Below are 25,395 nucleotides of genomic sequence, written 5' to 3'. Positions count from 1 at the left end.
TGAATAAGACTGTTCGCTTTTTAACTAAGAGCTCATTTAAAATGTTAATTATCCCAATACTTCTGTGGCTAAACAATGGTTTTATTGGCAGATGTTTGACTGGTGCAGGTCATTGAGCATTCCTCTAGTTAATTACTAGCTTGTGTGTGTGTGTGTATGTGTGCGCGAGTATGCATGCGTGTGTGCGCTCCAGTCTGAAAACGTTGAACCAAGTACCGATAGATCGGAGGGAGAGGAAGGGGCAGGGAGGGACAGGAAGGGACGGGGGTCTAGCTAGCCGACAAATGCATCATCTGCATAATTAGCTAGGAGGAAGCAGCCAGCCACATATAAAACATTAAACATACTATGTGCCGACCGGCGACAATCAAAACATTTCATTTGTTGTCAATTATTCAAGACTTTGAAGGTTCTGAAGAGGTTGTTAATATGGAAATCAGCTCAGATGCTAACAAGGTTATAGGATGTGATTTGGGATTGAAATCATTTGAACATGAAAAAAGAAACGCCAGCCAGCTTTCTTTTCTTAAGCACTCCCTTCTATTTAGCCTTCTATTTCTTATTTCTCCTTTTCTCTTATTTATGAAGCTGTTTCTCTTTTTTTTCTTCCAACAAGCTACTTTTCTGGCTGAAAACTAGCCTTTTATCCACTTCTTGAAAAGTGTAAAGCCCTTTGATGGATCTCTTTGATAACTTGAAGCTGCAACTTATTGTCCATTTCTCACAGAGTTGGTATGGCTGCCGCCAGACTGAAAAGGGACCTAAATGAGTGGGATTAAAGTGCAATGCTTCAAACTGAACCTGGAACATGTAAGACCAGGTAAATTGGCATGATTTGAGATGTACTGTATACGACAATGCTTATTTGATTTCCAAACCACTATGATGCTCAGAACAAGGTCACCAGCTTGAGACAGAGTTGAATACCGGTAACTATTACTGCATGTTATTTAGGAATACGACTAAGGAATCAGTCCTTAGTGAAGCTAGTTACAATAGTGTGACCAGACCTTTCTGGTCACTAAAGTTCCCTATCTGGGGTTGGCGGTCATGGTTTAGTTCCTGTACAATTAATTCATAGGCTGAAAAGTCTCATACCTCGCCTCTCTAGCTACCTTTTCAATCTGTCAAATCAGAGACACACGGAGTGTAAAAAGAAGCCCGAGGGGCTGCTATTTAAGGTAATTAAGGTTGACGCATACAGCTCTCAATCCCTATTACTGTACCTGCAGTCTGCTGGCAGGACCACCGCTATGCTAGTTTAACATGTCCTTGTAGAAAGAGGGAGAGGGGGAACGAGAAACAATGTGACAAAAGTGACAAAATTTAAGTATTTCAAATCCACCACGTCTGTGCACACTGAAGCAGCGGTTGTCCAAATAAGTTGCTTAGTATAACAACACAAACAGTGGGGGACGAAGTCTGCCATTTCAGTACCTTCATGCCAAGTGTCAGTGTGAATTAGTCAAGCTTTACATCTGTCACTTGATGTGAACGTCAAGCTCATATCACAGACAGTGTATGTAATGAGCCCTGCAACAATACCCCAGGCCTAATATAAAGAGACGGATGGGTCATAACCTGGAAGAGGCTAGGTGCAAAAGGAAGGAGGTGTTTCTGAATCTTCTGACACAAACAATCTGAGCTAAACAGTCAAGGCTGATTTGATCAAAAATGTACAGCATTAGTATATCATATTTATTCCATATGGTTAATAACCATTGTCTTATACGTCTTCGTATTTTGTCAAAAATATTTCACCCACTTCGACAAGTGATAAAATATACCATGATTTCAACAAGGCAATCATTCCTCTTCTTTCAGCATTTATAATGCTGCAGCACTGCAATGATATCTCTTCTTCCAATACTTCTGTTTCCTAAAAGAAGAAAGTATATCCAGAATGAATCATGCAGTATGCTGCTACTTGAGTAGGTTGTCAGATGTGTTTCGGCGTTTGGCACGGTAGACGGATCGCTCCGCTAAAGCTGCCGGTATCTGAGTCTCCCTGGTGTCAGAGGCCAGATGTTTAACAAGACTCTTTGCTGATGGTGATTCAGCTGACACACACACACACACACATCTCCCCTCAATACGGGAATCTGGCAGAGAACGCAAATCAATGCGTCCTCCTGGATTTTCAGGGTATGTAGAGGAACATCCACAAATCATTCCCTGCCAGCAACCAAACCCAGCACCACCTAGGCTGCTGTCGGTGATTAGATTACAAAGAGTTCTGAAAATGAATGCACGGAAATCAGGGTTAGAAGGTACTGAACACAGTCAGGTTGGTCGGTCAATATTCTCTGTAACTAATCAGCTAGGTAGCTAACGCTTCTCACTGGAGCGGTGCCCAAACTAGCAACTAGACTAGAAGGAATCAGGGAATCCGATATATTTCCAATGGTATAAGGATGTACAGTATACTGGTAGTACAGTGTTGTTAGTAGTATTGTAGCATTGTTGTGCATACCTTTTCATGTTGCCTGTTTTAATATGTTACTGCATGAACCAATACTATCAACAATCCCTGCTACTTAGTAGATTATCTCTACATTTAATACATATTTTACATGCATACAATCTTGGGGTTAAGTTACCAAAGACAAAGGAAATACCCCCCTAACCCCTTATTAAATTATTTATTTCTATACTATCATCAAACCCCCAAAAATGACAAATGCTAATTCTGGTCCATTCCCCAGCTGGTCATGGGAGTGCTCATTAGTTTTAGAGAAGGTTAATCCATTTAGCTTCTGCATATTGATATGCCAATTATGTCTAATTGTGGGATAGACATCCATCAAGGTAATAGTGCATAAACACAGGAGCTACATTAGGAACAACCCAACATGTAATGAAGTGAGCGCTAATTGCTAGGAAGTGGACTGCAGGCTACTGAGGTGTGTAATGCAGGAAGGAGAAGGATGGAGTTTCTAAATCATGAAATCATGCCATTTGCACACCCCATGCTGGGGCGGGCTGGGATGCATATCTGCAAGGCAAGAATCACCAAAATATGGGATGGGGGAGGCAGGCCTCACCAAAATATGGGGTGGGGGTGCATGGGAGGGGGGAGGCAGGCCTCACCAAAATATGGGTTGGGGGTGCATGGGGAGGGCAGACACAAGCCTAACCAAAATATGGGGGGAGTGCTATTTCTATTTTATCTCTCTGGCGGACAAACACGCTCCCGTTAAACGCCCTAGAGTAAAAAATATAACAAATCCTTGGTTCTCTACAGAACATTCAGATCTTGTTATGATGATAAATCAGGCTTGGGCCAAGGCTAGAAAAACTGACTGTATCTTATTGGCAGTTTATCAGGAAACTTCCTCAATCAAGAAAGCTAAACCTAGATACTTTTTAAGTTCTATCTCAGACTCTGCTGGTGATCCGTCTAAAGCGTGGAAATGACTCTCCTTCCTTGTCTAAGAAAGTTGTGTCAGACTGGCATCACTACTGAGATTTTTTTTTATAAATGATGTTTTTAATCAGCATTTTATCTCGGCAAGGTCTGGAAGGGGGGTCTTGAAGGCGGCCCATATATTCCCCCTTCACAAAGGTGGTGACCAGTGTGACCTAAATAATTCTCCCCATTTTCAAACTCTCTACACTAGCAACAGTGGAGGCTCCTCAGAGGAAGAAGGGGAGGACTATCCTCCTCAGTAAATTTCATAAAAATAAAAATAGTGTAACATAAAAAAAGTTGGTAATTTTAGATAAAACTATACTAAATATATTCACAAATGAAGGTCTAAAGTAGCCTTGACATTACTCTGTAGGGTAGCACCATGGTGTAGCCAGAGGACAGCTGGCTTCTGTCCTCCTCTGGGTATATTGACTTCAATACAAAACCTAGGAGGCTCGAGGTTCTCAACCCCTTCCATAGACTTACACAGTAATTATGACAACTTCCATAGGACGTCCTCCAACCTATCAGAGCTCTTACAGAATGAAATCAACTGACATGTTGTCCACCCAATCGAAGGATCAGAGAATGAATCTTAAAGCATAGGTTACAGCTAGCTAGCACTGCAGTGCATAAAATGTGGTAGTATTATGCTCAAAGAGAAAGACAATAGTTGAACAGTTTTGAACAAATTCATTTCTTCAAAAATTAAGGAGAAGCGAGTGAGAGTGTTTTCATTTTTGTTTTTGTTTTCACTTTTATTGTCACTTACTTAGCTAGCAAATGCAGCTAGCTAGCTACTTTAGCCTACTCAAACACCTGGCTCTAACAGAGAGGGATGCTATGTTACCTGTTTGGCTATGGATATCCAACACTGGAACTGTTCCAAGTCAAGGTAAGATTTTGTTTTTATTAATTTATTGCCACCGGGGCCCGTCGGTGTACTGCAAGATTTACTAACGCGTTAGTTCTAGTAGCTATGTTGTTAACTTGACGTTAGCTAATATGGTGACAACGATGTAGTCTTTGTGTAGTGGTTACCGGTTATGATATGAAGGTTTGGCTTGGAAAGTTTTTTTCACCTGGTCACAGACACCTGATGTGTTGTGCACTGAAGTCCACAAGCAAAGGGAAAAGCTGAGAGGAGGAAAGTGCATAGATGCGAGAAGGATTTACACAATGATCTGTATGCTATGAAAGTGAACTGTGTTTGTGTGATCAGGGGTGTATTCATTCTGCTGATTCTGTTGAAAAACGTTTCTTAAATGGAAGCAAACAGAACGAAACGGGGATAAACATTACCTGAATTTGTTTAATAGAAACTCTAGTTCGCAACTGTTGGTGGTATTAAATGTGTCAATGGCTGTCATCTTGATTACTCAAATTACTCTCGACCTGTTGTTTACTTTCATTCATAGGGCAGGTTGTAGCAACCTCGTGATAGTTATATGGACAATTTGAGTATCATGCAGTAAGTAGCCTAAACCTATCCATGTTACATTGAGCTTGGTGAATGAGTGACAGTCATCCAATATGCTGTAATAGAAACAAGACCATGCTCAAAAAATAAAAAATAAATACCACCAACCACCACTGACCAGAAAGAATTCTAGAAACCTTGGTAAATACTCAACTTAGATACTTTTTAACTACAAAATATATTCTAAATGTACACCAGTCAGGTTCCAGACCAGATAAAAATAAACATTGTGTGGTCCTTTTCATTGACATGTCTAAAGCCTTCGACACTGTGGCTCATTCATTACTTATTCAGAGGCTTCATCAATTGGCCTGGACCAGACTGTGTGTAGCTGGTTTGAAAATTATTTAAAGGACAGAACACAGTGTTTTTACTAACGGTGTAAAAATCAGTGTTTCTTGACATAACAAAGGGTGTCCCACATGGATCGATTCTTGGTCCGGTTCTTTTCACTATTTAAATGACCAAATATTGGATTATCTGTAAAAAAATATATACTTTCACCTGTATGCAGATGACACTGTGGTGTATGCTATTGCCCCCACAGCTGACCAGGCTCTTTCAGAACTTGAATCTGTCTTTATTGCCCTGCAGAAAGCCTTTGTTGAACTGAAATTGGTACTTAATGCAAGTAACACCAAGTATATGTTATTTTCCAAATCACGTAAAAACGCATCTGATGATTTATTCATACTTACTTTGGATGGTGCCATCATTGATCATGTCCCTGCCTATAATATTTGAGCATCTGGATTGAAGAAAAGCTATCTTTCAAAAAGCATGGTGATGAGTTAGTTAAGAAATGAAGAATTAAAATAGGCTTCTTCTAGGAAACTCCTTCCTCCTTAATCGTCCACCCCTCCCTCCCTAGACGACATCCACTTTTCATTCACTTAGCCTATTGAGCCACTGGACCCACTCAAATAGAACGACCCTACGCCTTGATCTCTTTCTTCCCTCGCTCTCCAGATGAAATGCTGCAACTAGTGAAGTCCGGCCACCCACCAACCTGCCCGCTCGACCCAATCCCCTCCTCCCTGGAGGGGAAACCATCTTTGGAGTCCTTTTCCCATTCCTCACTTCACTCATTAACTCATCCCTGACCACTGGCTGCGTCCCCTCTGACTTCAAAATGTCCCGAGTCACTCCCCTCCTCAAGAAACCAACAGTCAATGAACTAATCACTGATCATAATCTTGATGTGATTGGCCTGACTGAAACATGGCTCAAGCCTCATGAATTTACTGTGTTAAATGGGGCATCTCATTTATTTACATGCATCCCGCAAAGGCGGAGGTGTTGCTAACATTTATGACAGCAAATTTAAATTGACCAAAATGAAGGAAAAAGGAAACCGCACACTGCTCTTGATAGTATTACCGATATTCAATAAGCTTACGTATCGGCCTCACGGCCTTCGTCAGAGCTTTTGTGATTTAAAAAAAAATTGTACCCTTATGTAGACCTGGCCCCACCCATATCCGTTCTACACATCGAAGGGGTTTGGAGGCAAAGGAAAAACAAATAAGTGCTACCAAATATAACAATATGCAATTCATAAATATTACAAAAGTGTATAAATAAGGCGTATTGAACACGTCTGTAAAACCTCAATGAGGACATAGCAAGTTTTCATTAGTCATTGGGTACATCGTACAAAAAACGGCAGAATAATCTACAATAGACACATATTTCATGTTCAAATTCACAACATAACATACATAGGCATTTCATCATTAAGTCCTTTAGGAAATAATGTCTGTAGGGTGAAAATCCAAAAACATTCTCTTTTACTCAGAGTATTATTAATATCTCCTCCCCTGTCTGATATCTGAACTTTCTCTATGCCACAAAATCTAAAAGGTGGAAATGTCATGCTTCAGGTCATTGAAATGTACAGCAACTGGATAATCCCTGTCAAAACTGGATCTAGTTTTGTCCCTTGGAATAAATATTGTGGATCTAAATGTTTTTCCTTAAAATGCTGTACTATCGGATTACCATCTTATTACGTTTGCAATCGCATCAAATAATCTGCTCAGACCCCAACAAAGGATCATCAAGAGCTGGGCCAAAAATTGTCAGACAACCCAAAGATTTCTAGATGCCCTTCCAGACTCCCTCCACCTACCCAAGGACGTCGGAGTACAAAAATCGGTTAACCACCTAAGGATCTAAACTTACGTAATACCCTAGATGCAGTCGCACCCCTAAAAACAAACAACATTTTTCACAAGAAGTTTACTCGCTGGTATACAGAAAATACTCGAGCCCTGAAGCAAGCTTCCAGAAAATTGGAACGAAAATGGCGCTCCACCAAACTGGAAGTCTTCCGTCTAGCTTGGAAAAACAGTATTGTACAATATCAAATAGCCCTCACTACTGCTCAATCATCCTATTTCTCCAACCTAATTGAGGAGAATAAGAACAATCCAACATTTATTTTAGATACTGTCACAAAGCTAACTAAAAAGCAGCATTCAACAAGAGAGGACAGGTTTCACTTCAGCAGTGATAAATTCATGAACTTCTTTGATGAAAACATCATGATCGTTAGAAAGCAAACTACAGACTCCTCTTTGAATCTGCATATTTCTCCAAAGCTCAGTTATCCGGAGTCTGCACAGAACTGCCAAGACCTAGGATCAATGGAGACACTCAAGTTTTTTAATCCTGTATCTCGACACATTCATGAAAATAACCATGGGCTCTAAACCTTCAAGCTGCATACTGGACCCTATTCCAACTAAACTACTGAAAGAGCTGCTTCCTGTGCTTGGCTTTCCTATGTTGAACATAATAAATGGCTCCCTATCCACTGGATGTGTACCAAACTCACTAAAAGTGGCAGCAGTAAATTCTCTCTTGTAAAAGCACAACCTTGACCTGGATATCTTTTTAACTATCGGCCTCTATTGAATCTTCCATACCTCAAAAAAAAAAATGAAAACGCTGATGCGCAGCAACTCACTGCCTTCCTGAAGACAAACAATGTATATGAAATGCTTCAGTCTGGTTTTCGACCCCATCATAGCACTGAGACTGCACTCATGAAGGTGGTAAATTACATTTTAATGGTTCGTCGGATCACGGCTCTGCATCTGTCCTCGTGTTACTAGACCTTAGTGCTGCTTTTGACACCATTGATCACCACATTCTTTTGGAGAGATTAGAAACCCTAATTGGTCTACACCAGGGGTGGGCAATTCCAGTCCTCGAGTGCCTGATTGGTGTCACAGTTTTGCCCCAGCCCCAGCTAACACACCTGACTCCAATAATCACCTAATCATGATCTTCAGTTTAGAATGCAATTTGATTAATCAGCTGTGTTTGCTAGGGATGGAGAAAAAGTGTGACACCAATCAAGAGGACTGGAGTTGCCCACCCCTGGTCTACACGGACAAGTTCTTGCCTGGTTAAGATCTTATCTGTCAGAAAGATATCAGTTAATCTCTGTAGTTTGTCCTCTGACAAATCAATTGTACGTTTTGGCGTTCCTCAAGGTTCCATTTTAGGACCACTATTGTTTTCACTATATGTATATATGTACACTACCTCTTGGTGATGTCATTTGGAAACACAATGTCAACTTTCACTGCTATGCGGATGAAACGCAGCTGTACAGTTCGATGAAACATGGTGAAGGCCCAAAATATCCTACCCTGGAAAAGCATGTGTTTCAGACATAAGGAAGTGGATGGAGGCAATCGTTTTACTTTTAAATTCGGACAAAACAGAGATAATAGTTCGAGGTCCCAAGAAACAAAGATATCTGCTGTTGGATCTGACAATCTTGATGGTTGTACAGTCGTCTCAAATAAAACTGTGAATGACCTCGGCGTTACTTTATACCCTGATCTCTCTTTTGACGGCCATATCAAGAATATTTCAAGGACAGCTTTCTTTCCATCTTCGTAACATTGCAAAAATCTGAAACTTTTTGTCCAAAAAACTAATCCATGTTTTTGTCACTTCTAGATTAGACTACTACAATGCTCTAATCTCTGGCTACCCAGATAAAGCAGTAAATAAACTAGTGCTAATCATGGCTGCTAGAATCCTGACTAGAACGAATCATATTACTCCACTGCTAGCCTCTCTACATCGGCTTCCTGTTAAGGCTAGTGCTGATTTCAAGGTTTTACTGCTAACCTACAAAGCATTACATGGGCTTGCTCCTACCTATCTCTCTGTTTTGGTCCTGCTGTACATACCTACACCTACACTACAGTCACAAGAAGCAGGCCGCCTCTAAGCGAACAGCTAGAGGCAGGGCTTTCTCCTATAGAGCTCAATTGTTATGGAATGATCTATCCATGTGAGGGACTCAGTCTTGACCTTTAAGTCATTACTGAAGACTCATCTCTTCAGTAGGTCCTATGATTGAGTGAATTCTGGCCCAGGGGTGCGAAGGTGAATGGCAAGGCACTGGAGTGACGAATCGCCCTTGCTGTCTGCCTGGTCGGCTCCCCTCTCTCCACTGGGATTATCTGCCTCTGACGCTATTACAGGGACTGAGTCACTGGCTTACTAGTGCTCTCCAATGCCGTCCCTAGGAGGGATGCGTCACTTGAGTGGGTTGAGTCAGACTTGATCTTCCTGTCCAGTTTTGCGGCCCCTCGGGCTCTTGTGGTGGAGGACATCTTCGTGGGCTATACTCGGCCTTCTCTCAGGGTAGTAAATTGGTGGTCTGTTTATCCCTCTAGTGGCGTGGGGGCTGTGCTTTGGCAAAGTGGTTGTGGTTATAAACTGCCTGGTTGGCCCTGTCCGGGGTATTGTCGGACGGGGCCAGTGTCCCCCGACCCACCTGTCTCAGTCTCCAGTATCTATGCTGCAATAGTCCATGTGCCGTGGGGCTAGGGATCATGTCTCAGGTCTACCTGGCCTGATGACTCCTGGCTGTCCCCAGTCCACCTGGTAGTGTTGCTGCTCCAGTTTCAACTATTCTGCCTGTGGTTGGGGAACCCTGACCTGTTTGCCGGACATTACCTTGTACCCGGACCTGCTGTTCGACTCTCTCGGTCTACCGCACCTGCTGTCTCGACCTCTGAATGCTTGTCTATGAAAAGCCAACTAACATTTACTCCTGAGATACTGACCTGTTGCATCCTCTACAACCACTGATTATTATTTGACCCTGCTGGTCATCCATCTTTGAACATCTTGAAGAACAATCTGGCATTAAATGGCCATGTACTCTTATAATCTCCACCCGGCACAGCCAGAAGAGGACCGGCCACCCCTCAGAGCCTGGTTTCTCTCTGGGCTTCTTCCTAGGTTCCTACCTTTCAAGGGAGTTTTTCCTAGCCACCGTGTTTCCACATCTGCATTGCTTGCTGTTTGGGGTTTTAGGCTGAGTTTCTGTATAGCACTGTGTGACATTTGCTGATCGAAAAAGGGCTTTATAAATACATTTGATTGATTGACCCCTCTGACTGGTATCACTTCTTTCTTTAACCAACTCTCTCGCTATCTCCCTCAGAACGATCTTCTTGACACTATCCAGTCAGGCTTCAAGACAGGTCACTCAACCAATATTGTTCTTCTCTGGGTCACGGAGGCTCTCCGGACTGACTTTCTCTCCTCTGTTCTCATTCTCCAAGATCTATCCACTGCCTTCGACACCATGAACCATCAGATCTTCCTCTTCACCCTCTCAGGGCTGGGCGTCTCAGGCTATGCACTCTTGGAGGCTGTTCCTATCAGGTGACGTGGAATCTGTGTCTGCACCACATACTCTCACTACTACTGTCCCCCAGGGCTCGGTTCTAGGCACTCTCCTCTTCTCTCTATACACCAAGTCACTCGGCTCCGTCATATCCTCACATGCTCTCTCCTGTCATTGCTATGTGGATGACCCTCAACTACCTTTCTTCTTCCCCCACTTCTGACAGCCAGGTTAAGTCAAGCATCTCTGCGTTGCCTGGCAGATATCTCAGCTTAGATGTCGGCCCACCACCTCAAGCTCGACAAGAAAGAGCTGCTCTTCCTCCCGGGGAAGGCCTGCCCGCTCCAAGACCTCTCCATCATGGTTGACAACTCACATGTTCCCCTCCCAGAGTGCAAAGAACTTTGGCGTGACCCTAGACGACACCCTGTCGTTCTCTGCAAACATCAAAGCAGTGGCTCACTCCTGCAGGTTCATGCTCTACAACATCCGTAGAGTACGACCCTACACACAGGTCCAAATCCAGGCTCGCTGTTGGCTGGGCTCCCCGCTTGTGCCATCAAACCCCTGCAACTTACCCAGAACGCTGCAGCCCGCATGATTGTCAACCTTCCCAAGGTCTCCCATGTCATCCCACTCCTCCGCACACTCCACTAGCTTCCAGTCAAAGCTCACATCCACTACAAGACCATGGTATTGCCTACGGAGCAGCAAGAGGAACTGCCCCTCCCTACTTTCATGCTCTGCTCATTCCCTACACCCCAACACGAGGACTCTGTTCTGCCACCTCTAGTCTATTGGCCCTCCCCCACCCACGGAAGGGCAGCTCCGGCTCAACCCAGTCCAAGCTTTTCTCTGTCCTGTCATTTTCATTTGCATGTGAGTTGTAGTTTAATGTGTTTATTGTATTTTGATGTGTATGGTTGAGCCTGAAGGTAGGCAGGGGCAGTTCCTATTGCAGCTCCGTAAGCAATTACCATGTTCTTGTAGTGGATGCGAGCTATACAGAGCTCATCTGGAAAAGAGACCTTGGTCTCAGCATTGACTCCGATTCCCAAAAAATGTACTATTATTTGACATTGTATAGTAACAAACTTGTCTCACAAAATTTTGAGTAGGGATATAATTCCAACCAATTTAGTTTTATTGAGTAGCCTAGCCAAATGTATTGCAATTCTTTGGGACAGTAGTTCAGAAAACCTGTCAATGACTCCAGCACATTGTCAATAAAAACAGTATGTTTTTATACTGCATTGTCAAAAACACTCTGAAAGGGCGGGTAACAATAAAAGACTGTTTCTATCATTGTTGTAGTTCTTTGCCGGCAGCCAGAGCTGATCCTAGAACAGTGATGAAGCGGTGTACGTCACTAAAGGAGTTGTACAGCGGCACCGGAGCGATGCGCAGGACGTTGGGTTCCCTCATGTCACACTGACGGCATGGAGAGAATAGATCAAAACAGTCCATTACAAAATATAGATTTTAATCTATGTACGTATACTCATGCGTAAAACACATTTATAATGTCCAAAAAATATAAACGCAACAATTTCAAAGATTTTACTGAGTTACAGTTCATAGAAGTAAATCAATTAATTTATACCCTAATCTATGGATTTCACATGACTGGGAAGGGGCACAGCCATGGGTGGGCCTGGGAGGGCCAGTCAGAATTAGTTTCCCCCCCCACAAAAGTGCTTTATTACAGACATAAAGGAGGTATGGAGGACCTGGGCTGCAGTTGTTTAATCAGCTTCTTGATATGCCTCACCTGTCAGGTGGATTGATTATCTTGGCAAATGAGAAATGCTCACTAACAAGGATGTACATACATTTGAGAGAAATAAGCTTTTTGTGCGTCTGGAGAAAAAAAATTCAGCTCATGAAACCAAGACTTCACATGTTGCGTTTATATTTTGTTCAGCATACATGTTAAGGGCTTGTGTTTCGTACCCAAATTAAACGTAAGCCCACGTCTGGACTAAAAAGCATGGTCAATTAATTATTACTTTTTTGAAGTGAATTTGTATTTATTTTAGACAGCGCTTTTTAGTCCAGGCTAGGCTTAATATGGGTCTAGGAAACTCGCCAATACTGTACTACTATTGTATATATAAAGCCACTCACATCAACGCCCCTCTTCTCCAGCTCCTGGAACACGGCTGCGATGGGGACCGAGAAAGAGAGGGAGAGTTGGCAGCCTCGTTCCTCAGGGTGGGAGGGAGTGATGATATGGACGTAGAGCTTGTGAGGCTGGGCCTTGTCCTCATTGTAGTAGTGCTGGATCAGACACTCCAAGTAACCAGTCAGAAGTCTGGACTTCTTCCTCAGAGCTGTCATACTGGTCATAGCAAAGACCTGGATGTATTGGCAAAGATTGACAACTGAACAGTTATTGCCAGGGCAGGAGTCAATCCCATTTAAATTCAGAAAGTAACCAAAATTCCAATTCCAAATTCTCCTACTTGAAAAGCATTGAAGAGCATTTTAATTACAGTGTACTTCCTGGTTTGACTGGAATAGAAATGCAATTGACCCCAACCCTGGTTATAACAACAGTTACAACCTTTTACAGGTCACTTGTAAATTCCATGATTTGAGAGATGAATACAAACTTGTTCGAATATTTGCTGTATGAAATCGATATGAAAAACCCAAATTGGTTCCAGTCACCTCTAAACTAGCTTGCAGTGGACACACCAGCAGGATGGGTTGGTTTGATAGCCGAAAGCCACTTATACCAGGTAGTAGATCCATTTCTATGGTAAGAAAAAATGTAGGATGTTCGTGATGAATTCATGTGGCTTGACTCAAAGGGTGAAATGAACATGGTATAACCCATTTTCTGTAATACCCTAATATGACCAAGAGATGTCAGTGTAAATCAAGCTACATGGATATCACTGCTTAGAAACCGACAATGCCAACTTGAAGCGACATTCTGTAATGTGTCCCAGTATAGGGAATAAAATGAGAACATGATCACAAATATGTTGATACCATTATCCATGCAGAACCTTGTTTTCAAGTTATGTCCCCACCATCCCATGAGCCTGAGAGAGAAAGTAACAAGTAGTTAAGACATATAACAGTCAACATGAACACAAATCTGAGCTGTACTGCACTGTCGTACTCACGCGGGCTTGACTGTACGCGCATTCTTCTCATGGATAAAAGCTCCAGCCAGTCCACCAGCTCCAGAATTCACATACTACACATGAATACAAAATAACTCTCAACGAATTGCATAGTCTGTCTGCCTATTATCTACAGTATTCAAGACCAAGGATAATCTACAATATTTCAAATGGGCATCGATAACTGCAAGAAAATTCTTGTTGGCAATATTAAGCGGGAACAAGACAATTTCTACCCCACATATTGTGGTCTTCCTGTGTCAGCGGGTGTTGGACAGGACACAGTGAAGCCACTGCCAGCAGGTCATTTGCCCTTGATTTCGCCACACAAACCCCAATGCTGACCTTGTAGGAGCACCAGCAGGCAAAGTCCACTCCCCAGTCGTGCAGCTTCAGCTCTGCATTGCCCACTGCGTGTGCACAGTCGAATCCAACGTAGCAGCCCTGTGGGAAGAGCAAAAACGCACCGTCATGCCAGATGCTAAGGGCAGCAGGCCGGAGCTGTGCAGGCAGGACTCAGAGGCAGTTCATCGGCGTGTCTGTGAGTGTTTGTTTGCGTGTGCGTGTCTTTTTAAGATAAACTTCATAAATGATTCATGTATTCCTAGTGGGGGTATTATTGTGTGGATCATTAGGACTCTAAGTCTGGTTGTTTTGATTGCCCTGCTAAATGTGACAGAGAGGGAAGGCTTCCCCCTGTGTGTGTGTTTGGTTTGACATCTCCTGAGAGTCATCATTTAGATTTCCTTGTCAACGCACTGCTGTTTATTTGACAAATGTCATTCTCAGCATGGAGTGAATTCAAATGGGCGTCACACACTTGCATGAGGTGAATGCAGACAAATCCTGCGAGCCAATCACGTCAAATTGTTACACATCCCTGACAACAGAGGACGCTGTTGGAGCAGCTGTTGTCAGACAAAATGCTTTTTTGGTTTTAAATAACATGCTTCATTACCTCAAAAGCCAATGTAATAACAACATTATACAATAGAAGCATGATGAAATAACTTGACTATACACAATGGATAGAAAGGCCATTATCCACTATAAATAGAGGTTGAATTAGGAATTCAGAGGAGCCCCTCTAAACCTAATCCTATGTTCATGTTCACATCCTGGTTCAACTCTAACCCTCATCCACAATTCAAAGCCATCCTTCATGTCCACATCCCAGTTCAACCCTAGCCTCAACCACAACCCTAACCCCAACTTTGCATAACCCTAACCTCATCAATATGTTCAAACCTAACCCTAACCTTGGTTTCTCCTATTTTTTTCTTTAAAACCTTAAATTGCTGGAGTTCGGCTCTGTCCGTTTCTCCTTTTGACCCAATGTGCAGGAGCCCGGTTCCTGGTAGCTCCAGACCCAAGTTTTTTTTCATTTGCCATTTTTTATGATTCTACAGATAACAGACAGAACAGGTAGAGGGCAGAACACACACGCATCCCCCACCAAATCAAACCCACCACAACCCCCCCCATGCTCTGACAGAGCCCCACCCCAAAACCAGACTTATTAAAGCAGACATGATATACAATGAGTAATATAATCAAATAGTAAAAAAATAAAGATAAGAAAAAAGTATTAAATAATTATACAAATTCTAATTTGGGTTGGTTTATGGAGTTAACTGGGTGAAATTAGCTGGTCCATGTCTTCTGCAAAAGATAGGAAAGGTTGCCAGATATTAGAAAATGTAATTGCCGATCCCCTAACGGAGTAGCATATTTTCTCAAGCTTGAGATGTTGCATAACGTCATTTATCCAATGGTTAAAAGTAGAAGGAAACCCATTCCTTCCACTTAAAGTAGACAACGTCTAGCTAAAAGAAACGTAAATGCAAGAATGTGGCCCATAGAACTGTTTAGAGGGGCCTCCTGTGGTACCACTCCATAGAACTATTTAGAGGGGCCTCCTGTGGTGCAACTCCATAGAACTGTCGAGGGGCCTCCTGTAGTGCCACTCCATAGAACTGTTTCGATGGGCCTCCTGTGGGGCCTCCTTTGGTGCCACTCTGAATAATGCAAAAAAACACAAAAGGTTCTATAGGTCTCTCCAATATCTTAGAAAACGTCTCAAAAATTGATATGCAGAAATGTCAATTTCGGGCCTGCCCAAAGCGTGTAATAAAGTAGCAGGAGCCTGCAGACATCGGTCACAAGTGGGATCTATTTCTGGTCTAATCTTGGATGATTTTGCCTTTGACCAATGCAGCCAATTAACTATTTTAAATTGAATTACAGCATGTCTTAGACATATAGATGAAGAATGTATTCTCTGAAGTATACTCTGCCAAGTTGTCTGAAAGTTGTTCACCTAAATCCTCTTCCCATTGGTTCTTAAGAGTTCAGGAAATCCAAATTGTGCGAGTTTAATAACGTATAGATAAAGCTTACGCACCCTTTTGATATGAGGGTTCACTTTAAAAATAGAATCTAGAAGGGAGGTAGGTGGGTGTGACTCCAGCCCAATTTAACCACTGATTATAAACAAAGACTTCACTTCCTTGTCACAATGTAGTGACAGTATCACAGTTGACACCAGAGAGCAGTGTTACTCTCTAGACCGTCTAAATTGAACCTTCATAAAACACCATCCAGATCATGTTGGGGTACCCTCTAAGAAGGCATGGGATCATAAAATAGATTCAGCCGTAGGTCAATTTTTTTCTTGAGCGGTGGGTCAGAGGCCGGAAAATAAATAAATAATTTGTAGACTACAAATTGACTGCAAGAAGCCCAAATAGAGATAATATTTGACAAAAACATTAAAGCATTGGGGCAGGTAGTGTTCTCCTGGCATCTGCCAAACCCAGATTCGCCCGTCGGACTGCCAGATGGAGAAGCGTAATTCATCACTCTAGAGAACGCGTTCTCACTCAGTCCAACGGCAGCGAGCTTTATACCACTCCAGTCGACGCTTGGCATTGCGCATGGTGATCTTAGGCTTGTGTGCTGCTACTTGACCATGGAAACTCATTTCATGAAGCTCCCGACAAACAGTTATTGTGCTGACGTTGCTTCCAGAGGCAGTTTGGAACTTGGTAGTGAGTTTTGCAACCAAGGACAGACGATTTTTCCGCACTTCAGCACTCGTCGGTCCCGTTCTGTGAGCTTGTGTGGCCTACCACTTTGCGGCTGAGCCGTTGTTGCTCGTAGACGTTTCCAATTCACAATAACAGCCCTTACAGTTGAATGGGGCAGCTCTAGCAGGACAGAAATTTGACGAACTAGGCCTCCTGAATGGCACAGCGGTCTAAGGCACTGCATCGCAGTGCTAGCGACATCACTACAGATGCAGGTTCGATACCAGGCTGTGTCGCGACCGGGAGACGGCACACAATTGGCCCAGCTTCGTCCGGGTTAGAGGAGGGTTTGGCTGACCGGGATGTCCTCTAGCGACTCCTGTGTCGGGACGGGCGCATGCACGCTGACACGGTCGCCAGGTGTATTTTTAAAATGTTTTACAGTGAAAACACCACATATTTATGTTAGCTCACCACCAAATACAAAAAAGGACAGACATTTTTCACAGCACAGGTAGCATGCACAAAGCCAACCTAACTAACCAAGAACCAACCAAACTAACCAAGAAACAACTTCATCAGATGACAGTCTTATAACATGTTATACAATAAATCTATGTTTTGTTCGAAAAATGTGCATATTTGAGGTATAAATCAGTTTTACATTGCAGCTACCATCACAGCTACCGTCAGAAATAGAACCGAAGCAGCCAGAGTAATTACAGACACCAACGTCAAATACCTAAATACTCATCATAAAACATTTCTGAAAAATCGACGGTGTACAGCAAATTAAAGACAAACATCTTGTGAATCCAGCCAATATTTCAGATTTTTTAAGTGTTTTACAGCGAAAACACAATATAGCATTATATTAGCTTACTACAATAACCTACTACACTACCGCATTCATTCATCAAGGCACGTTAGCGATAGCAATAGGCACATTAGCGATAGCGAATAAACCAGCAAAATATATAATTTTTGACTAACCTTGATAAGCTTCATCAGATGACAGTCCTATAACATCAGGTTATACATACACTTATGTTTTGTTCGAAAATGTGCATATTTAGAGCTGAAATCAGTGGTTATACATTGTGCTAACGTAGCATCTTTTTCCCACAACGTCTGGATATTTTTCTGACACTTTTTCTGACACATATTCTGACCAAATAACTATTCATAAACATAATAAAAAAATACATGTTGTATAGGAAATGATAGATACACTAGTTCTTAATGCAATCCCCGTGTTAGAATTCTAAAAATAACTTCGTTACGATATGCAGGTTACGTTATGGCGAGAGCGTGCCCAAAACCTGGCCGCAAACTACTAGTTCACATGTACGACAGATATATGAAATAACATCATAAAATGGGTCCTACTTTTGCTGATCTTCCATCAGAATGTTGTACAAGGAGTCCTTTGTCCAGAACAATTGTTGTTTGGTTTTAGAACGGCCTTTTCCCCTCTCGATTTAGCAAGCACACTTGCCAAGTGGCGCAAATCTCTCCATCGTCAACAAACGGAAGAGAACGCAACACGGCAAAACTCCCGAAAAAATTTCAATAATCTGATTCAACTATATTGAAATAACATACTTTACGATGATATTGTCACATGTATCAAATAAAATCAAAGGCGGAGATATTAGTCGTCCATAACGACAGCTTATCAGAAGGCAAATCCAGGTCCCTTCATGCGCTCTCCAGAAAACAGGAAACTGGTGACACGTCATGCCGAGAGCTATTATTCGACCCCAGATCAAGTTACACAATCCATTTCTTCTCTCACTGCCTGTCGACATCTAGTGGAAGACGTATGAAGTGCATCTAAACTAATAAATATCAAGGACTTTAATAGGCAGGCCCTAGAACAGTGCATCGATTTCAGATTTTCCACTTCCTGTCAGGAAGTTTGCTGCAAAAGGAGTTCTGTTTTACTCACAGATATAATTCAAACGGTTTTAGAAACTAGAGAGTGTTTTCTATCCAATAGTAATAATAATATGCATATTGTACGAGCAAGAATTGAGTATGAAGACGTTTAAATTGGGCACGATTTTCCCCCAAAGTGAAAACAGCGCCCTCTGTCCTCAACAGGTCAAGAGAACAGTCTGTCAAGAAGCAGTGCGGCTTGGCGGGGTTGTGTTTCAGAGGAGGCATGGCTCTCGACCTTCGCCTCTCCCGACTCCATACGGGAGTTGCAGCAATGGGAGAAGACTAACTACCAATTGGATATCACGAAATTGGTGAGAAAAAGAGGTTAAAAAAATTTGACGGTGCCACGATGACAGTCATTGAGCACTTCAGTAAGGCCATTCTACTGCCAATTTGTGTCTATGGAGATTGCATGGCCGTATGCTCAATTTTATACATGTCAGCAACAGGTGTTCCTGAAATAGCCAAATCCACTCATTTGAAGGGGTGTCCACATAGGTTTGTATATACAGCAGGGGGTGAGTTGGGCGTTGTGGAACCCTGCTCTATGGGGATTTGTAAAGGGTTTAGAAGTAGACAATCAAGAACGAATTCAAAAGTTGAAATAACATTTCCCAAAAAGACCCACCCCTTTAAACACAAACATTAGGGTCTCAGTGCAGGTGATAAAAAGACAGGAGTGGTTCTAAAGTAGTCCTTTCACCTTCTTCTGCCCAGCTTTAGTGATGGCGGCCATATCAAAGAGCTGTCCGGTGTAGTACTGCACTCCACTGAACAGGACCACTGCAATGGAATCTCCCTCCTTCTCTAGCGTGTCCAGAATGTCATCTGTTCTCAGCACCTCCTCGCCCTGACAGGTAGAAAACACGGCAGTTGATCATATAAATAAATAAATATAAATAAATGTCACTTTTAATAACTGTAAACGAACTCTTTCTCAACACTCAATTTTACTCTTTATACTCAATGTCCTTGGGTACCTTGAAAGGTGCATATAAGAGTTAGTATTTAAGATTGAATATATATATATATAATCAAAGGGGATTATAGAAAAAAAATGAAGACTACTTTTACCGGTCTGGGCTTCATCAGCAGCATGCTCTGCTTAGGGTCATATCCTTTCAACTGGATCTGAGATTCCACAGCATACTAAAGAAATCACACATGATGAACATGGTAAAAAAAAAAAAAAAAAAAGTGGGCCAATTTACCACACTCTCCTCCACCAACGCAGAGACAACAGATACAATGTGGTGGGAATAACAACAGTGGACTACTCTATTACGACAGGATAAATGATGGAGAGTAGGCCCTGGACACTCAAGTATTATACACCTGTCAAACGGTGTCTTTTTAGGTCAAAAACATGAATTGTGGTTGAAATGCAGTTGAAGAATGCAAATGACTTTGAAAAAAAAAAAGGACCTGCAGTCATTACACCAACATCCTGTAGGTTTAAAACACGTTCTGTGTCGTTAGAATTACTCACGTGGTCTGAGGGGAAAGCCTTGTCCTCAAGAAGGATTTTGTGACGTTTTGCTGTAGGTTTGTAAAAAGACAGCTGCAAAGCAAATATGTAACATGTTGTTGATGTAAAGTCGCGGTATATAATGTATGTTTACGTTGGAGATTTGTATAAAAGTTTGACATTATCTTACCAGCAGAATGTGCAGATTAACCGTTAACCCGTTCATCAAGGCAACCTCCTCAGCTTTAGCCCCTGTTCGCATGTACGCAAACACACAGATTTAATTCCCATTGCTCTGACATAACTTTAGGACACATTTTTACCTAATAGAATTTGGCAATAAGATAACCTACATTTTCCACACAAAAAAAGACATCCGAGGAGCATAACGGTCTTCAGTTGTTTGGTTTGGCTGTACTTTGCTCACTGCAAATATGGCACAATGCCAGGGTGCAATTACCTTTTAAAACCAGTCACAGATCGGAGGTCTATGTCATGAATCATCAACAGCCAGACAGAACGATAATTAGCTATCAAAATTACCTGACAATTTAACCATGAACGTTATGAGAGCTGGAGATTACAGGCTTTTAACAGTGCTGTGTGAAAAAGGGAACCATGACGACTGTGTATTGGATCCCTTTGGTCGCATATCAGTGCAAAAAGCCTGTAAAGGTGCCGACATGCATCGTTAAATAGCCCCATCTCAGCCCTAGCTCATGTTAACTGTTATGATCATAAAACTAACATAGAATGTCGAATGGTAATGCATTGTATTTGATCATGCGTTGGACATGTGTTTTTGTATGAACTTACCAACCACATTAGCCATGAGTTCCTCTATACTGTTCTCCGCCCAGGCCCAAGGTCGAGAGCCTTGCACATGGCCATGAACCCCCCTGCAAAACAGAACACAGAGAAATATTACAACAACGCTCACAGCTACAAGGACAGGATACACATGTCACAGATAAAAGTTAGGACAATTACATTAAAAGAGAAAGGCTCATGGGGGAGGGGACTTGTCATCCTCGAATGACCATTACTGTACTTGAAATAGTCAACAAACTTTAGCTGAGCTGATTCAGTGTCATAAAGCAGACATTGGGGGAAACAACTCACATTTTAGCCCATTTATCCAACTCCTCGTCAATGTACTTCTTGGCCATTTTGGGCTGGAGGCCAAGTGAGTTCCCCACAAAGTAAATGCATTCCTTGGTGCCATCCACAAGCGTTAGGTCAGCTAGGGTAACATTAACAGTGCATTAGCACAATCGATCCACACATTTTCACTAAGAAGCTTCCCTGCCTTGTTCAAATCATGGCATAGTTCTTGGCCCCAGAAAGAGGCTTTGTTATACAGTTGAAGAATATGTCATTAAAATGATTCAACTTTCAAACACTTAGCTAAATGAAAGTGCTTAGTCATCTCCTTTATTCAGCTCAACCCAATTTTCTCTTCCAGCTGCAATATCTTCCGACCACCTAATACCCGATCAGCCAGGCCGTTTCCTCACTATGTAGGATCTTGTAGACCTACATGTATAGGCAGGGCAAAACCATTTTGGTGATTTCTGGTATACCTTATCATCAAAATAAATAAATCCCAGCACATTTACAGACTCATTAAGCAGTTTTTACCTGATTAAGTACAGTAGCATTGGAAATTCATGTTGAAATTTCCATTTACAGTACCGTTCAAAAGTTTGGGGTCACTTAGACATTTCCTTTTTTATTTAAGAAAAGCACATTTTTTTGTCCATTAAAATAACATCAAATTGATCAGAAATACAGTGTAGACATTGTTAATGTTGTAAATGACTATTGTAGCTGGAAACGGCAGATTTTTCTTTCAAAAAGAAGGACATTGCTAATGACCCCAAACTTTTGAACGGTAGTGTATATTCCTAAAACTTACATTAAATTATGCTGTTGCTGCTTCTTAATGACAAGACATAGCCCAATGTCAAGACAGTTTTAATGTGTCCAAATCAATAACCAATATGCAGAAACAATTTGTGATATACTGAAAACCTATAATGTACCATCTACACATAGTGCCATGAAATTATTTGCCCCCTTTTTGATTTTCTCTATTTTTGCTTATTTTTGATACTGAATGTTATCAGATCTTCAACTAAAACCTAATATAAAATGAACATGAGTTTACAAATAAATACAAATATACACATTTTATTTCATTAACTGACTTTCCTAGTTAAATAAAGGTTAAATAAAATGTTTAAAAATCACAGTATCGATTATCACGTTTAAATTATTTGCGCAAGGGGGAGATGAGGTTGCACGTCCTGTTAAAACTAACACCGCTCAAAAACCACACAGAACATGGGAATAATGTGTACATCACTGGTTAGAGGACAATTTGTAGAAAACAGCTAGCTACATTTTGAAGTGTTGCATTTTGTTTCGAGTGGTTCGCCAACGTGGTAAGTGTAATGCAACACTTTTTTTGTTAATCACTTCCATCGATATCACACTGAAATCAATAGAAGAGGAGGCAAACGTTTGGGAGTAGCGCTGTTTAAACTAACACGACTCAAAGGCCACACGGAAACGTAACCTATACATGGTTGGCTAGACAAGAACGTGTAGAAGGCTTATACCCATGTTTCGCAATGGCGGATGTTGATTTTAGGAGGCTGCCATCGTGGAAAAGGGAACAAACAATTAAAATACTTTTTCTGTTAGTTAACTTTGACAAATCACGACCCAGCATAGGATATCAACAGTACAAAACTAAAGACTTTGATATATTTTAAGCAATTGATTTTGTGTCGTTGACTATAGAACTGTTATACTAACATCACCAATCTGAGGTAAAAAGCATGTGGAATTCCCTCCAATTCGATGCGGTCAAAACGTCAGCTTGTGTAATGTAGTAACACATACTGTCCACATCATGAAAAGTAGAGTAATATACATTAATTAGATATGGAAAAATTATTAAATATCTTAATTGAAGATGATATTTAATTATTTTTCCAAATTTACTATCTTCATTTAGGATGATAGTAAATTAGGCAAACTCAGATGCTTTCAATAATCACATACAGTATATTTCTCACTAGAGTTAAACATTTTTTCAAAGTGCTCTTATGCACAATTTAAGTGGGTGCTCTAGAAAGAGCTCCCAATAGTGACTATACGGCAGCAAATTCCTTCCACTAACTTGGGGCAAGCAAGGCTCATTGTAGCCAGAACAACTCCGGCCACAAATTAGTAAAGGACAGAGGTTTTCCTACACATAAGATAATAATTTCATGACACTCCACAGACTGCTATGGGGAGATGGAGAAGCAACTAGCCAGTGCATAAAAAGCCTGCATAACATTAAAACGCCTGCTTGCCATTTTACTTACAAGGAGGGAGTTCTGAAACTTTGGGTAATAGAAACTGTTCACGTAGATGTTTCAGTTCGTCGTGATTGTCCAGATATGTGGCTACTTCATTCGATGTCTGGCTGCATCCCAGCAGAGTAGAGACTCGCTCCAGAACCTTGCGCGGAGAGATGGCGTCAAATGGGTCCATTACTGAAGTTGAAAAAAGGAAAATGATTTAGAGTAATATGCAATTTACAAATAGTTCTCAAACAAAGCTAGTCCTACAGTATGTGTACTATCTACACAGGCTATATACCCACCTGAAATGTTTCGAAAAGTTGGCAAATTACATTTACGCACGCACGGAACCACTGCCTGCATTTCAAAGTTCAATATATTCAATTATGACAATTCAAAGCGGAGAAAGAATTAAATAATTAGGTCATTACCAGATAAAGCAAGTATTTCCAATTTCAGTTGAATATATCCCAGTCTCTTTCATCAGTTTGAGTTAAAATGGACACATTCACAAGTGCTCTTTCACCCCTCTGTAAATATCCGAAGTTAGCTAATCATTGACCTCAAAGATAAACTCACTGGTGAGGTTGACTTCATTAATTCCAGCCTAGTGTACTACATGTCATTTTCTAGCTTTATTATCGATACTGTAAACAACACCTGTATCCAATATGGGTGAAGAAGAGGCACTATGTAGATCTACTTCCTTTGTAGACCTACTTCCTTTATTGACTGTCATGTGTTACTTTTCATTACAGCCTATAATGTCTGTTAGTACTTTCGATTGGGCAGAGGTACGTGGTGACCCGAGGTCATTGAGGCGGGAAGAACACCGTTGCTTGTATCTAATTGGTTGACAGACCTCTAGTCAGCATGTCGCGAAAAGTTATCTTAACTTTATTGGACAGGGCACAGAATAAATCGCACTAGAGGAAACAGGGGTCAGGCACGGCGCCAGGATTTTCTCTCTCCCGGTGCTAAAGGGGGGGGCTTGACCAATACGTGGGGGTGCTAAGAAAATAGACTATTTCCATGACTATTTACAAGTGCATTTATTCCATATGCATAATCAGACAACTGTGCATTGGTAATAATGTTTCGGGTGAAATGGCTATCACAACGTCTGAAATGAAATTAATAATATCCAAAGTGCAGGCACAACGAGAAGTGCAATGCATTTAACATATGCCTGTTAACTGTGCACACTTGTAAAACGAATTGGCTATCATCACAATCTTAGTGATTGTATTTCTATTGCAAACAAAAAATGCACTTGTTGGCCGACGATATACATGCGTCCTGCTGTGCATTGGTTATACTGTTATGGATGAAATGTCTATCCATTTAATATATCCAATATATCCATATCCAGTGCAGCCACAACGAGAAGTGCATTTACCCTATGCCTGTCAACTGTACATACATGGTGTGAAACGAGCTGGCTATCCTCACAATCTTAGCGATTATATTTCTATTGTAAAAATCCTTGTAGGCCGACAATATTGTAACGACCCTGGGTTTATAAGCACGGAAATCGACTCTGCCGCTCGAGCACGCTTTTGCGGCACAGTCGATAGCGCGCCGGACCTCGGGCTAGAAGGTCGAGGGTTCGAGACCTGCTTCCCTGCCTGTTTCGTTACAATGGTGTCAGAAGTGATCGGACCTTGCATTCACGACAGTGCGTGTGCTTGGCCGGTGAGCGCGTTCCTGTAAGACGTAGAATCGCAAGCTGGCACGAGGACGCACTCTTTGAAAGGAGGGAGTAGTGTAACGACCCTGGGTTTATAAGCTCGGAAATCGACTTTTCCACTCGAGCATACACAGTCGATAGCGCGCTGGACCTCGGGCTAGAAGGGCTAGAAGGTCGAGGGTTCGAGACCTGCTTCCCCTGCCTGTTT

At 41.8% G+C, this 25,395-nt stretch overlaps 1 protein-coding gene across 2 annotated transcripts; it reads right to left on the bottom strand.

Annotated features, from left to right (window-relative positions):
* Nucleotides 1-11,681: 11,681 nt before the first annotated feature.
* Nucleotides 11,682-24,223, bottom strand: LOC129840289 (kynureninase-like). Of its 2 annotated transcripts, none has more exons than XM_055908055.1 (14): nucleotides 23,929-24,223; nucleotides 23,519-23,689; nucleotides 21,261-21,381; nucleotides 20,955-21,037; nucleotides 20,329-20,390; nucleotides 20,160-20,231; nucleotides 19,739-19,819; nucleotides 19,374-19,520; nucleotides 14,043-14,141; nucleotides 13,698-13,771; nucleotides 13,561-13,613; nucleotides 13,234-13,319; nucleotides 12,688-12,918; nucleotides 11,682-11,991 (listed from the first exon to the last, which is right to left on the bottom strand). In XM_055908055.1, the coding sequence occupies exons 2-14, from the start codon at nucleotides 23,685-23,687 to the stop codon at nucleotides 11,863-11,865; spliced, it is 1,407 nt and encodes a 468-aa protein (XP_055764030.1). In that variant the 5' UTR covers nucleotides 23,688-23,689; nucleotides 23,929-24,223; the 3' UTR covers nucleotides 11,682-11,862. The 2 variants fall into 2 exon arrangements, with proteins under 2 accessions (XP_055764030.1, XP_055764031.1); XM_055908056.1 differs by having other exon boundaries at nucleotides 19,745-19,819; nucleotides 23,929-24,222.
* Between the last annotated feature and the right edge of the window lie 1,172 nt (nucleotides 24,224-25,395).

Source organism: Salvelinus fontinalis, chromosome 41 (assembly GCF_029448725.1).
Source record: "Salvelinus fontinalis isolate EN_2023a chromosome 41, ASM2944872v1, whole genome shotgun sequence".
NCBI classification, from domain to species: Eukaryota; Metazoa; Chordata; class Actinopteri; order Salmoniformes; family Salmonidae; genus Salvelinus; species Salvelinus fontinalis.
The sequence above is the reverse complement of the archived record's forward strand: the minus strand, read 5'-3'. Positions and strand labels throughout refer to the sequence as shown.

Bases quoted from the DNA above. Each gene is read 5' to 3' on its own strand.
- LOC129840289 (XM_055908055.1), bottom strand. From the start codon at position 23,687: ATGGACCCATTTGACGCCATCTCTCCGCGCAAGGTTCTGGAGCGAGTC. The intron at 21,382-23,518 runs GTAAGTAAAATG...ATGTTACCCTAG, and splicing joins AGTTTCAGAACTCCCTCCTT to CTGACCTAACGCTTGTGGAT. The intron at 19,820-20,159 runs GTGAGTAATTCT...TGATTTCTTTAG, and splicing joins AGGCTTTCCCCTCAGACCAC to TATGCTGTGGAATCTCAGAT.